The 14612-nt window shown below is 41.7% G+C and overlaps 1 protein-coding gene across 1 annotated transcript; it reads right to left on the reverse strand.

The window, feature by feature from the left end:
- Positions 1–16: 16 nt before the first annotated feature.
- Positions 17–12982, reverse strand: haus5 (HAUS augmin-like complex, subunit 5). Its single transcript, XM_066644127.1, has 19 exons — positions 12463–12982; positions 12075–12137; positions 11680–11712; positions 11500–11524; positions 10564–10696; positions 9498–9657; positions 9306–9381; positions 8877–8959; positions 8743–8797; positions 7608–7735; positions 7263–7344; positions 6588–6730; positions 6211–6373; positions 5954–6034; positions 5378–5523; positions 5123–5216; positions 4224–4362; positions 3424–3556; positions 17–313 (listed from the first exon to the last, which is right to left on the reverse strand). Exons 1-19 carry the CDS (start codon positions 12552–12554, stop codon positions 211–213), a joined length of 1932 nt encoding a protein of 643 aa, XP_066500224.1. The 5' UTR covers positions 12555–12982; the 3' UTR covers positions 17–210.
- Between the last annotated feature and the right edge of the window lie 1630 nt (positions 12983–14612).

The following is a 14612-nucleotide window of genomic DNA, read 5'->3' on the forward strand; positions in this document are numbered from 1 at the left end:
AGAAATACAAAGTGCCCTGAAACCGAACACCTCTGTCGTGTTGTGTTTGACTGTTCACCACTCTTCTGCTGATCAAAAGATAACAGTTTCATAAACTGTTTAAAACAATTTTTAATGTAGAAGACGTTTCCAAATCGGACACAGAGCACAATCAATCAAACATTAGAAAAAATGACAGTTCTGAAAAGTTTTAAAACAAGATCCACAACTTTAAAGTGCTTTCGTCGCCAGTTTCCATCTCTTCAGCCACTGCCTGAAAGTGAGTCCGTCTCGCTGCATCTCCGGCAGAGCGAACTGAGCCGGCTGCTCCCACCTGCACACAGCCCCAGACCAATCATGAACAGATAAAAATGACAGCACAAGGTTTGTGGATACCTTTGTCCCCGTTTACAGCAGTAACAGCTTCTCTGAAGGCTTTACTCTGGATATCGGAACGTTGCTACGAGGATTTGATGAAGCTGTGAATCCAGTTCATGTCAAAGGTAGTGGATGATGCTCCACCATAGGTTACTGTACGGGGGGAGGTCCAGAGTACCACCCCATGGCATGCTTTACGAAGGGAGGTTAAAGTTAACTTTAATATAATATTGTCGCCCCAGGGGAATTTTCTTGGGTAAAAGAAGACAATGTCATTAGAAAAGAAAACACACATCCAATTTATAAAACTTCACCTTATTGTTTAAAAATAAAAATAAAAATACTGAGTACCGAGACATCATAGAAACGGACATAAATCTACCTGAAGATCGAAGGAAAGACATGATCTGGATCAGAAATGGTTCTTCTCTATAAACTAAAATGTTCAATTAAATTAAACATCTCCATGCAGCTGATACAAATGTATCGTCACTGTCCAATGAAAGACCTAACCGTAGGAAGGAAGGAAGGAAATTTAAAACAACTTTTAACAGAAGGCAATGTCAGTTCACCACAAAATGAAGCACAGCTGCTGTGTCCAAAGGATGCACAAAGTTGACAAAACTGAGTACTAGGGGCGAGCGATTGTGGCACTAAAATATCAAGGAATTTCAACGATACGACAGAACACTGAAAAAACAGACAATAAAGTCCATATTATTTTAATATGAATTATATTTAATATATATTTATAATATTAGAGGCTTCTTTTATTTCTAACATAATACCATTATCTACCATATCACCTGCTATTTTATAACTAAGCCACTTTTTTGGAGCCAATTCCTCCGTCTCAGAGCCACTTTCCACCGTACTTCACTGTGGATAAATGTCTCATGTAAAGAGCGTAGGCCGTAGTACGCGTAACTGCATGATGTCATAACGTAAAAAAGTCTGAATATCACGATATACATTTCGTTTTAAAAATTATACGATATTTTTGCGAATGATTCGGTGTGGCACAGCCCTACCGAGGACGTTCAGTACGTTTTTCATTGGATAGCGACGTTATAAATTAGCAGGGCATGAGAGTCAGTGCTTCTCCCTGGACAGCATCTCTCCACATTCACGGTAAGTGACAGGTTAAAGCGAACTGCTTAAAAAGCCCTTCAGAAAAAAGCGGACAGATGAAAGGGGGAGAAATCATCGACTCTCACCCATCTCTCTCTCATTACAGTGTTCTGTTAAACCTCCAAAGGGACAGAGATATGAAACTGGTTCTGAAGTCTTGATGAGCCAGCATCAGAGCTGACACGCTTCAGGGGGGCTTTGCAAACCACTTCCATTAAAAGGGTCTATAACCATGGAAAAGTGATTTTATTTTTCCACTTGTGAAAAATAAGTTTATAGTACTACGTTAGTAAAGCTTCCACACGTCCACTCTACGGTTCGTATACTGAAACCGAGCCGAACAAATGACCAATTTTGAAGTAATTGGTTTTATGATCTCACAAATTCAACATTCCCATTCAGGAAGTCGTTTCACGGCACAATACAGGGCGTCCAATCAGATCAGAGATAAGATCATTTACATATTGTCACTGTCCAAAGAAAAACCATGCATCTTTACATCATTTGAACCCAGCAGCTGTCAAAAAGAATGAAATGGACCAATAGAAATACTTTTACATTAAAATTGACATTCCTTCTCCTGTGAAGTTACTATTTTGGAGATACATGTTTTTTCTTTGGACAGTGACGATATATCAGTCTTAAAAGAAGATTTGGCATTTTTGCTTCTGGGCTCCCCCTACAGTTCTGAAGTCAAGAGGGGAGGGCGAGTGGTTTCCTACCCTCCTCCAGAAGTTACATATGGTGCTTTTCCACAGCATGGGTCCGGCTCTACACGACTAAAATCACTTAAAGCTTGTCGCTTTCACACAGGCTCCGCCGTAAAATAGAGGCGGTGACGTTGAAAACCCCGTCTCTAACAAGATTCGAAAACCACAACCATGGCGGCGGTAAATTTAGGCGCTGTTCACTCACTGTGTATTTGTGTGTTGTTTTAGTTGTTGGACTGAACACAGCTCCGCCCCCAGTTCTCACAGATCAGTTTTACTTGTTGCATGTTCAGCTTTCACTGGAAGTTTTCTTCGGCCATTGGCTCAAGGAGCATATAAACCTCTTAAACACCTCGAGGTAAAGTTACGAGCTGCCGCTGTGAGTCCGATAAAAATAAACGTGAAAGTTGCAGTAACTTTAGAGATTTAATAAGCGGAGAGTTTGAGCTGGATTTGAATGAGCTCTGCATTTCGTGGTGATAGACCTCTCTCTGGCCAATCAGGGTTTACACGTCACCATTTAGTACGTACTCAGCTCGGCTTGAACCCGGAGCAAGCTGGGATTGAAAACTTACCCGGTTCCAGGTACCAGATTTAGCTGGGGGAAAAGCTAAAGAGTCGTGTAGATTCCATGCAGTGGAAAAGCCCCAATAGTGCATAGAGCAGGATTTCTCAATTTAGCCAGATAACGTAAGCCCAAAGTAAGGGGAACCTGCACTGTGCAGGTTCAACCAAGCAGAAGCCACCCACACTGGCCTGCTCTAATGAGTTAAAAGGCCAGGGGACATCTGGGCTTATGTTACCTGGTTTACCTGAGAAATCCAGGGGGTATTCCACAAAGCAGGGTTTCTCAGTTAGCCAGCAAGCGTAAGCCCAAAGTCGAGGAGGGTCTCTCAGCTCTGTTCCTGCTGGACAGGGTTGATTTCGGGCTGAAGTTGTCTGGTTAAGCTGAGAAATCCTACGTTGTGGAATTTTGCTGGAACACAAAACACCCCTGCAACTCCCAAAAACGCACTGGATGGAGCTCTCTCTCTCTCTCCCTCTCTCCCCAGAGAACACAGTCTCACTGTTTCAATTCTTATCCAAAAAAAAAAAAAAAAACCAAACAATCCTGAGCATCTCAAGGGGGACAACAAATGAAATCACAATTTAACCTTGTTTCTGTAAATTCAAAAGGGACTAAGCACCAATAAAAGAGAAATGGTAGGTTAATAAATGTCCTCACCAGTGTGTGATGGCGGTTTGGACTTTTTTCCCGTAGAGAAGGCCTTTAGAGCAGCGCTGCATGAGCTCCTGCACACGAGGCAACAAACACTGCAACACCTCCATATCCTCCTCTTTCACACGCTGCAGTAGAGCTGTCACACAAACGCACACACACATACACACACGAGAAATAACACGCTGATATTAAACTGGCCGTTCATGGGGGAAAAAAATCGATTATACAGCAGGAGGCTTCTGGCTTTGACTCAGAGCGGATCAAAGGCAGGGGATTTAGAAAAAGCAGCAGGGGAGTCTGGCTTTGATTCAGACTGCATTCAAACAAGTGTGATTCAAAACCTTGGAGTTTATTTAAAGAAGCACGGTCACCTTTTTTGAACACACTTTCTATCTGCTGTCTCTGTGTCTGTACACACTGGAGTCTAACTATAAACAGGGCAGTACGACTGAAGACACTCTGTGAGGACAACAGTGAGGTCAGGTGCTGATGTTGATCAATTAGCTTTGGATCAGAAACACCACTCCAACTCAGGTATTAGATGGAGCTCTATTTCTGCAGAGAACAGTTCTTCTGCTCCACAGCCCAGTGATGGGCGTTTATACCTAGGCTTAGGCTCAAGTACAGCTGCTCCAGAGCACCTCGCTATATTTGTCCATGCTGTTTACAACGTGTGTATACAAGTGGAGAATTTTATAGGAGCTTAATTCACTGATATATAAGGGGTGTCTACATATATTTGGACAAATACTGTATATTCAAGGTTGTATCGAAAAGCCAGAGCGTTTGCTTGTTTGTTTTACCCTGCTGGCTGGGGGCAGGAAGCCGGGACGTCCGTCTGTGCGCGTGAGAGAGTGTGTCTGAATGGAGCTGGAGAAGTCGTTGAAGGAAGCGCAGTTCCAGCTTCCGAGCCACCGTCTGAGAACACAGTTCCTCTGGAGCCTGCAGCACAGAGAACAGACCTTTCAGCTTTAATTACTACCTTTACATTAACTGAATCACGGCTGCATCCAGGCTCCTATTCTTCATTATTTCTGCTGAAGCACAATCAGTCGGCATTGTTCTCTGTGTAATTACTGAATAATCAGCCGTTAGACGTGGAATAAAATAAATTACAGAGCACAACATTTATTTTTGTGTATTTTCTACCACATTTTATCGAAATAAGGATTTACTTCATCATCAAAACCTTGAAAGTATTGTGTTGAAGTTAATGTTGTTAACACTGAAGTTGTGTGCATCCGGCACTGGTTAGTTGCCATTATGCCGTGATAATGAAATATATAAATCCTCATGTCATCAACACAGAGAAAATGACCTGATCACACCCACACACAGAGACAGAGGCAGGAAGAGAGAGATGTTGATTGCTGGAGAGAAGAGACCAATGCTTTGTTTTGATCTGCAGTGTGAGTAGTGATCAGTGCTTTCTAGCTCAGAAATGTGTGTACAGAGCCTTAAGATGGAAGTGAGTACATGTGCAGACTGCAGAACACATGCACAAGTGTGTACAGGTCATGAAGAAGATGGCATTCAAGTAGACCATCCAATACAGTTCAGTAGATAAGTGCCTATCTTTTATGATTCGATTTGTTGACTGCTTTCAGGATGCAAAAGAATCATTTACAAACTGGAACAAAAATGCTATTAAAATGAATGACCTACTCCAGATTTTTTATATCAGCGCGTGTTTGCGTCTCACCATGTACATCGGTGTGGAGAGGCTGCGGCGTACTCTCTGGAGAGCTGGAGAGTTAGTGCGATATAGAGAGAGCTGCTCCACTTGTATTCTCTCACTACAACAAACAAGAAAAAAAAAGACGTCAAAAAGAAGGTAAAACAACAACAGACAAAACTCTCTCTGTCACAGAGAATAAACATTTAAACCAATGTAAACCTTAAATAAGGGTGTATTTAACTACATTGATGTACTGAGGCCGGGCCGAGTGGTATTTACCCATCTATGACTCTGCGATCCAGAGCAGTGAGAGACACTGAATTAAACTGCTTCACCTCCTGGGAAATGGAGTTACGAAGCTCACCAGCAGCTTGGACCACTCCTTCAAACTGAGGGCTGAGCTTCTCTCGCACAAACTGCCTTAACTGAGGAAAATTCAAAATATAAAACAGTTATATATTAGTTATAGGGGCTTCTAGGAGTTTCTATAGGAGATTCACCAAATTATTAAAACGCATTCTTTATGAACATTCAAAAAAAGTTGAGCTGGAATTGTACACAGTGCCTTTAATCTTCACCAAAACGGTCTGTTTCACATCAGGAAATCAAACACTTTGTGGCTTTAATACAAGTTTTTGAATATTTCTATTGGATTTCGGCCAAAGCTACAATAGCTATATAATCAGACACTGCAATTAAAGCTATAATAAATCTCTGCAATCACCGTTCTAGCTCACATCAAATGGGAAACACTGAAGAGAAGGATGTTCATTTGCACAAATTATCTCTTAAGAGGGAACAATTTGTAATCAGCCTTCCTGTTTCTTTCAGTAACAATAAAGTGAGAGTTCTTACCTCAGAGTGAACGCGGGTGAGTTCAGTTTTTAAAGTGGAGTTTCCTTTGATTAGACTCCTTATCTGTTCCTGTCTAATATCCTGCAAAGCAGAAAAAAAACATTTTAAACATTTACATACGGAAATTACTGAGGAGTTTAATTTATTCAGATGTAGAAAGATACACCCGAATTAACCCCCTCTCCACCTGAAACTAGGGCTTAAATCAGATCATTTTCAGCCCTAAGTTAGGGGCGTAGATGATCACTACAACATACCACCAGCTGTCTGAAGTCCACGATGCTTTGCCACTGAGTCTGGAGGCCTCTGAGAGCTTCGCGTTTCTCTCTGCTCTGCAGCTGCAGCCGAGAACACTGTTCCCTCACAGCGTCTCTCACTGCTGCCTGCCGCACCATCTGCATCTCCAGCTCAAACACACTCCTGAAACACATGGTGGAACAAGAAAAGAGCAACTGTCACACACACATCTACAGCTGTTTTTACAAATCTGACAGAATCCATTTATTTGCAGCAAAAACCACAAACACACAAGTCCAGAATTCATTTAGTCTTTTAGACTTGACTTTACAAACAATAAAAATACGTTTTGCCCTACGTTAAACCCTTATTTCCTGGGTGAAGAGAGCGAACCGACCTGGCGATGGGGTCAGGGCTATCGTCCTGGTTGAGAATTTTTAGCTGCTTCATGAGATCAGAGAGATCAGTCTGTAACCTCTGAGTTCTCCTCCGCGCCTCAGCCAACTGCATATAGCACTGCTCCACATCCTCCCAGGCAGACTACACACACACACACACAATAATAATTCCAGGATTGCAAATGTGCTTTAAGCCACATATATTTATACTTGATAAGTTGTGAATCATAATATATTTTTGATTTTCAACTATTCATGTGTATATATATTGCGAAATGGGCAATGATAAGGACACAGACACATGCTTCATCCAAATCAGGGCCATGGTGGGCTCTGAGCCTCCCCGGGGTCTACCAGGCCATTACAGGGCATCACACAGTTAACTATTCACTCAGGCACATTTCTGAGAAAATCACAGCCAATCCACCTAGCAACATGTGTTCGGACTGTGAGAAGAATTCAAATGCCAAGAGGAAACCCATACAGACACAGGGAGTACACAGACAATGACCCGAGGTGAGGATTAACTCGGGACCCTGGAGCTGGAGCTGCGTGGCAGTAACGCCACCTGCTGTGCTACTGTGTCGCCGTCTGTAAGATTAGTAACGATCTATTCCAGTAGACAGCAGTGAACGTGACCAACAGGTCTCCACTGTAACCTCAGTTCTGTTCACCTGTAAGAGACTGCTGACCGGCGGCAGGTCCTCCTCCTCCTCCATCGACACGTCGAGCAGGTGATTACCCTCGTAACGAAATCTAGAAACGTCAGACAATTAGCCACATTCAAGGCTCAATTTCAGTGTCATACCTTTAATGACACCTTTATTGGTGCTTCTAACACATCAAGCTTCACTCTGTATGTATCTGTTAAACCACACGTTTTTAAACCTGTTTATAAAATGTCAAATGACACCTTTCTGATGCTAATATCCAAGACTACATAAAGTTCAGATCTTAAGCTAGAGTGCTGTACCACATAAATATAACCAGCCAAGCTAATATCCCTCAAACTGATTTACCCAAGAGCAGAAACATCATGGTCCACGTTCAGATCTGACGTCTTCTCCTCCAGAGCCGCCTGCTGCTGGGAGGCCAGGGTCTGCAGAGCTAAGAGCACCTGATTTGGAGGGTGGGAACGAAGCACATCCTACAAGAGAACAACTAGATTTTAGATTTCACTCCCCTATGAATGTAAAAGTCTTCACTGTTTAAAGTTACGGACACAAAACCTGTCGAGAATGAATCCCGGAGAATCACAATACAGACAGCACAGGGGCTATGAATACAAAATATCTTATTAGAGACATGATTCTGAGACGCTCAGTGGGCCGTTTGGTATAAAAAGACTTCACTGTGTTGAAATTCTGAAGATGAAAACTAAAATAATGAAGAATAAACTTTGATGCAGATTCATGAACGATACATCAGCTTCTTCTCATTTTAAAGAGGACTAAGCATGGCTTTCTCTGAGTCATTACAATCAGTGATGGACCTGCCTCTCTGAGAGTGTAAAAGAATGAGGTTAAATGGAGCAAAACAAACAATCCACATTGAAAAACAAATCTAATTATTAAAATTGGACAAAAACAAAAACGAAAAAGAAAGAGAACAAAATGTAATCTGCTATTTGTGCCTCACTCCTGGGCGCATCACACCTGAAAGAAACCAAGGCTCATTCTCAAATGTGGCTAAATTGGGCTGTTCTGAACAAGGCTGTTAAGATTGGGTAAGAAAAATGCTGTGCTTTTTGATCCTTGTGGTATTCTGATCAAAGCAGGTCAGACATCTTGTCTCTTAAACTACAAACCAAAAATTTGTTTGGTTTAAACCAGAACGTGAGGTGCATGTTGTCCATAATGTGTTACAGCCAAATACAGTAACCAATATTACAATTATATAATAAAACAGCAATCAGCACTTATTTGATCACAAACACTGATAAGACACGTATTTATTTGATATTGAGTTTACAAGTATGAACAAAGAATGCTTTACATTTTATTTAACGCTGTCCAACAAAAAGTAAGAAGTAATTTCTTATGTGATATATCTTAAAAAAAAAAAAAAAAAAAAAAAAAAAAAAAAAAAAATGTATCACACGCACTGGTCACATTTTAACACTGTCCAACAACGTACAGACCCACCATAACCCACCTCAACTCCACTGAGCCAGTGCTGATACGCTGCACTTCTCTGGTTAGGAGTAAATCTGCATAGAATTAAACCAGATTATTAACAGGTATACACACTCACACACTCCTGATTGGTCTGAACACAACAGTTCTTACTCTGAAGAGGTGACTTTCAGCATGTTATCTTGGAGAGTCTTGAAGAAGAGAATTCTCTCACTGCAGAGCTCACGAACATCCCGCTGAGGAGCGAAAAAAAATTCAGAATATAACCATCAACTACAGGAACTACTTTTTTTTTCAAATGAAACGCTGTTTACTTTCCCAACCGTGGGATGCAGGCTGCTCAGAGATTAAACCTACAACAGGACTGAACGGGAGTCCAGGAAACTGACTCTAACCACTTTGCCATTTAGCTAATGTCTGAACTCCTGGGATGTTTGGCTAACCAGAATGATGGATTATACAAATGAAACCACTCACTAATTGGTCACTAGAGGCTTCCTTTTGTTGTTCAACACATTTGCATGTCTTTATATAGCTGCAAAAACTCATACGTCAAACTGGCTTTGAGAGAGCAGATCTTACTAAAACCAGAGGCTCTGCAGCTGATGCAGTGTTTCCGCTGTCAGACGATCCAAACACCAGCTTCACCTCTGCTTTCCTGCAAAAATAAGACAACTTCTCAATGACCTGTGCATTTAAAAATGTGCATCACTGTTACTTAATGTTTAGAGCCAGTAAAAAGCACAGAAAATACATAAGCATTTTGGATATTACTTGGAGAGCTGTTCGAGGTCTTGCCGCTGGCTGCTGATCCTCTGTATGTCGTCAGTGAGAGAGTTTCGCTCGTCCGTACAGCGCTGTCTGAAAGACTCCAACATAAGCTCCCTCAGTCTGCTCTCCTCATAAAGCTCCCAGTGCTCCCCCATGTTCTTCTCTACTCAGTGCACAAAAACAGAGAGATATCCAAGAGTATAATATATAGGTTCATTCATTCATCTCCTGTAGCCTCTTCATCGTTTTCAGGGTGAGGCTGGATCCAGAGTCTATCCCCAAATCATTGGACGCAAATAAGGAACTCACCCTGGAAAGATGGCTGGTCCACCACAGAATATATTCATTCATTCATTGTCTGTAACCCTTATACATTTCAGGGTCGCGGTGGGTCCAGAGCCTACCTGGAATCATTGGGCACAAGGCAGGAATACACCCTGGAGGGGGCACCAGTCCTTCACAGGGCAACACACACACATTTGAGTCGCCAATCCACCTACCAACGTGTGTTTTTGGACTGTGGGAGGAAACCGGAGCACCCGGAGACCAGAGAATATATAAACTACTTAAATAAATAATTGAACAAAGAGAGCGAGAAACAGAAAAAGGAAGAAAAGGCAGGATGAAAGAGCGAGAAAACATAAAAATAGAAAGAGTGAGACTTAGAAAACAATGAATTTTGTTATCCAAGTAGTACAAATTAGCTGTTCGACATGAGCTGAAGGTCAACTACATGCTCTCGAGGCGGAATGCCTTCAAATCTTTGCAGGAATGTTCTGATATTTAGTGTAAAATCCTTAGAGGCTGTTGATGCAACAGAGGAGAACAAACCATATTTTGGAAGTGCTGTCCATAAACTTTTGGCCACATGCTGTATTAATATTTAGGCCCATGTGTATTTAACTTACTCTTAAGCCCCAGAGCTGCAACACTATGATAAGTTTATTTCCCCCCACTCCTGCCATGTTTTAAACCCAAAATATTGTGAAGCCATCTCCCAGCCCTGGAAAAGAGAAAGAGGAAGAGAGAGACAGAGAGAGGGAATTAAAAAAGGGTGTTTAATCTTCACCATTGTTTGAGAGGTGTTCCTCCACGGTGCTGATCTTCTGATCTAACTGAGTGAGCTCTGTCTGCAGTTCCTCTATCTCTCTCTGCAGTTCCACACTCTGGGCGTCTTTATTCCGTCCTTCCACCTGCTTCAGCTGCGCAAAACAGCAACACACAACAACGTTCATCCTCCGGGATTCGGTTCAATCAGAAATCTGAGCCAGGACTCAGGCAGAAGCAGTGGGCAACGTGACACTGAATCTGTTACAAGCCCATGGGCCAGATCAGTTTGATTCATCAGGGTAAGAGTGCCTTCAGGTTTGTCAGAAGATTCGTTTCTGAGGTTGGCCAATTAAAAAAAATAATAATAAAAATTACGACTGGGCAATTAATCTAAAAATCGACATTCAGAACTTGTAGTTGATATAACTATTATTTTTATTCTGTAATGTCCCCACTGTGTGTTTATGCACTGTCCCTTTAAAACCATGCTACCAAGCTGTAGTCACATGACTCTACCCCCTATCTGCCACATGGAGGAGAACCTAAACGCCGAGGCCGACCGAGCAACTCAAGCAGCTCGTATCAAAGACAAACACAGCGTCTGTGGTTTGGACGTGTTGTGTTTTGACTATTGTTAAGGCGACACCGAACAAAGCACAATCACACACTGAATATAAACAGTGCACAGAAAACAAGAGAGGAACAAGCCTCATCACTGAACTATGAGGGGTCAAAAACATAAAAACAAAATATTTGTTCATTAAATCGTAATCGTGGTAAAATGTACAATTAATCGTGATATTGATTCACGCTCATATCGACCAGCGCTAGGTCTAGATGTTTTTAATATTTTCAGTGTTAGAAATGTGTTCAGGTATTTAACTCTGAGATTCATAATAAATATGGGCCTAAAAATGTACTTTTCAAAGTGATCAAACCTCTTTTTCCCTCTTACCTCTTTGTCCTGTAATATTTTGTACCTTAGGAATGAAAACATTGAGGAAAACAACACGTTTTTTGAGGGTGTATATACTTAAATCACTTGACATCAGAAAGCAGATGATTTCCAGTTCCACAGAATTTACCAACATCAGTATTACACCTTTAAACACAACTCAGAAACTTAGAAGGATACCACTGGATATTCCCTCGCATCATTCTCACATTCCTGCAGAGAAAGAAATACATCAGGCCCTTTAAAGTTCAACAGACGTCTTAGGAATATTATATTTGTCACGATGGAGGACAGCGTGCCTCAGCCTCGCCGCTCTCTCCCCGACCACACAGTCATCTCTCTGTCATCTCCCTGTCTCTCTCTCATACAGTGACTGACATCACTGAGCCTGCACTTGGTGTGTGGTGTGTGTCTCTCTATTTCTCTATACGACCGGAGTGTGTTTACTGATTGAAAATTAAAAGCTGAGACTTGTCATAAGACTATAGCAGTGTACGTAGACAAAAAAAAAATCATTTCATATATAGATCAAACATGTCATTTAAGTGGTCAGAAGGTGTAAATGCTGCACTTACCTCTCGTGGTGAATATGCTGTACGACATATTTCCAGATAGAAGCTCCAGAACCAACACACAGTCTAAAGAAGGAGAAATCTCATGAGAATGACCTGACTCTGAACAGATTTGATGTTATTAACAGGAAATGTGTGCATTTAAAAGACTCAGGAGTGTGTAAACAGCCAGTAGACTGTGAAAGGCACAATAGGAGAAGAATGTTCAGGCTGTTTTTAGTTTTAAGGAGTTTTTCTGAAAGTGGCTCAAGGGCTACTGAATGACAGTTTATCAAGTCTTTTTAAATTTCCCAAACACATATATCAGTAAACGTGGCGCTTTAAAACGAACACAGAAAAGATTATTTGATAATTATCTTGATTTAGGACTTTAATACAGTTAGTTACTCACGTTTTAATGTAGCTGATGTGTGGGAGTCTGTGAGGAGGAAACTCCAGCTCTTCAGTCGCCCATCTCATCACCTCCTGTGGTAAACTCCCCATTTTAAGCCTGAACAGATGTTAAACTGTCTACACTATACTATATATATAGCTTAATCTTTTAAAAATGTCTGTTTCTTGAGAAAAGACCCGAGTTTAAACTCTGAGCCACTGTATTGTGGCAGTATGTCCGTTGTTAAACTAATTTCGACCCCTAGCACAGCACTTTTCCAGGATTTCAACGGTTTGTCATAAAATAGAAGCGCGGTAACACCGACAAATGTGTCTCAACTAAGTTTAAAAAGGCAGGATATTATTATTCAGAGAGGTTTTCGGAGTTTGACCGCTTCAAATATCGCCCTGTTCCCGCTGCAACAGTTGGGGCTCAGTTCCAACTCTCGTCCTCGGGTCCTCTTCGAAGTGCACACTTTTTTGAAAAGTACTTGTAAAAAGCACTGAGCCGCACATTGTTCACGCAGCCTTTTACGCAATGACTGAACATGACAACAAGAAGGTCAGTGTTTAAAAACGTATTTAACATGCACCCTACGGACTTCTGCATCTACAAGTTTGAGAACAAACGAGTGCCCTTGTGTGAGTAATGGGACAGGACCGTGAAACGGTTTGAACTACGCGCGATGACGTAGGCGCCTGCATTAAAGGGCCCCTGCCATGGTAAAATGATCAGTGGAAATCAACTGGGCTACTTTCCCTAAATATACTTCTGGCCATTTATAGGAACTTTACGTAATATTTTTTTTTTTACTTTAAAAGTACAGCTTTAAAAACCATTGTGATGCTCCATTCTTAATCCATATGACTTAATATGATGTCAGCTAAAACAGCTTCAACACTTTCTGGGAAGAACTCTTTCTTTCCAGAAGCACATTTGTGAGATCAGACACCGATTTTTGACAAAGCCTGGCTCACAGGCTTCGCTCTAAATCATCCCAAAGGTGTTCTATCGAGTTGAGGTCAGCACGCTGCATGCAGTTCAAGTTCTTTGTTTCCATGTCTTTGTGGGCCTTGCTTTGTGCACTGGTGCACAGTTATGTTGGAACAGGAAAGGGCCATCCCCAAACATTTCCAACATTTCCAAAGTCGGGAGCAAGAATTTTTCCAAAATCTCTCGGCGTGCTGAAGCATTAACTGGAACTAAGGGGCAGAGGCAACCGTCAGAAAAACAATACCACACCATAGCCCTCCCTCCACCAAACTTTACACTTGGATGCAGTCAGACAGGTATCATTATCCTGGCCGCTGCCAAACCCAGACTTGTCCTTTGGATTGCCAGACAGAGAAATGTTACTCGTCACTTCAGAGAACACATCTCCACTGCTCTAGAATCCACTGGCATCATGCTTTACAACAATGCATCCGAGGCTTTCCATTGCACTTGGTGATTTAAGGCTTGGATACAGCTGCTCAGCTGTGGAAACCCATTCCATGAAGGTCTCTACGCATTTATTTGAAGGCCACATGAAGCAGCCTTGTAGTGACTGACTGACAGAAAGTTGATCCCCTTGGAACACTATGCACCTCAGCATCTGCTGACTGCACATGGCCTACCACTTTGTGGTTGAGTTGCTGTGGTTCCCAGTCACTTCCATTTTGTTATAATGCCACTGACAAATGACTGTGTAATATTTAGGAAGGAAATTCCAAGACTGGACTCGTTGCACAGGTAGAATACTATCACAGTACCATGCTGGTATTCGCTGAGCTCCTGAGAGTGACCCATTTTTTCACAGCAGTCTGCATGCCTTGGTGCTTGGTTTTATACATCTGTGGCCATGGAAGTGAGTGGAATATCTAAATTCAATGATTTGGATGAGTGAGTGAACACTTTCAGCAGTGTAGTGTATATAATTCACCAGGATAAATATATATTTATGCGTGTTTTTCAAAATGATTTTATGGAAGACTTGATATTTTTTTCCCAGGTTCCCCTTCAGTGTCTGAGTCTAAATCACTTTTAGAGCACGGTCCTGAAATCAAGGGGAACTGAGAGGATTTCCACTTGCCTCCATATTATTACCTAGTGTTGCTAGAAGACCGCACCGCAGCTTTACTTTCTAATAGTTCTAATTAAAGCACGGCACTTTATTAGAGGTGTTTAAG

This window comes from Hoplias malabaricus, chromosome 14 (genome assembly GCF_029633855.1).
Source record: "Hoplias malabaricus isolate fHopMal1 chromosome 14, fHopMal1.hap1, whole genome shotgun sequence".
Classification (NCBI taxonomy): domain Eukaryota; kingdom Metazoa; phylum Chordata; class Actinopteri; order Characiformes; family Erythrinidae; genus Hoplias; species Hoplias malabaricus.

Excerpts from the sequence above, each read along its gene's own strand:
- haus5 (XM_066644127.1), bottom strand. The coding sequence starts at position 12,554 with ATGGGGAGTTTACCACAGGAGGTGATGAGATGGGCGACTGAAGAGCTG. Across the intron at positions 11,525-11,679 it reads ATGCGAGGGAATATCCAGTG|GTACAAAATATTACAGGACA; the intron begins GTATCCTTCTAA and ends TTCATTCCTAAG. Across the intron at positions 7,345-7,607 it reads CATGATGTTTCTGCTCTTGG|ATTTCGTTACGAGGGTAATC; the intron begins GTAAATCAGTTT and ends TGACGTTTCTAG.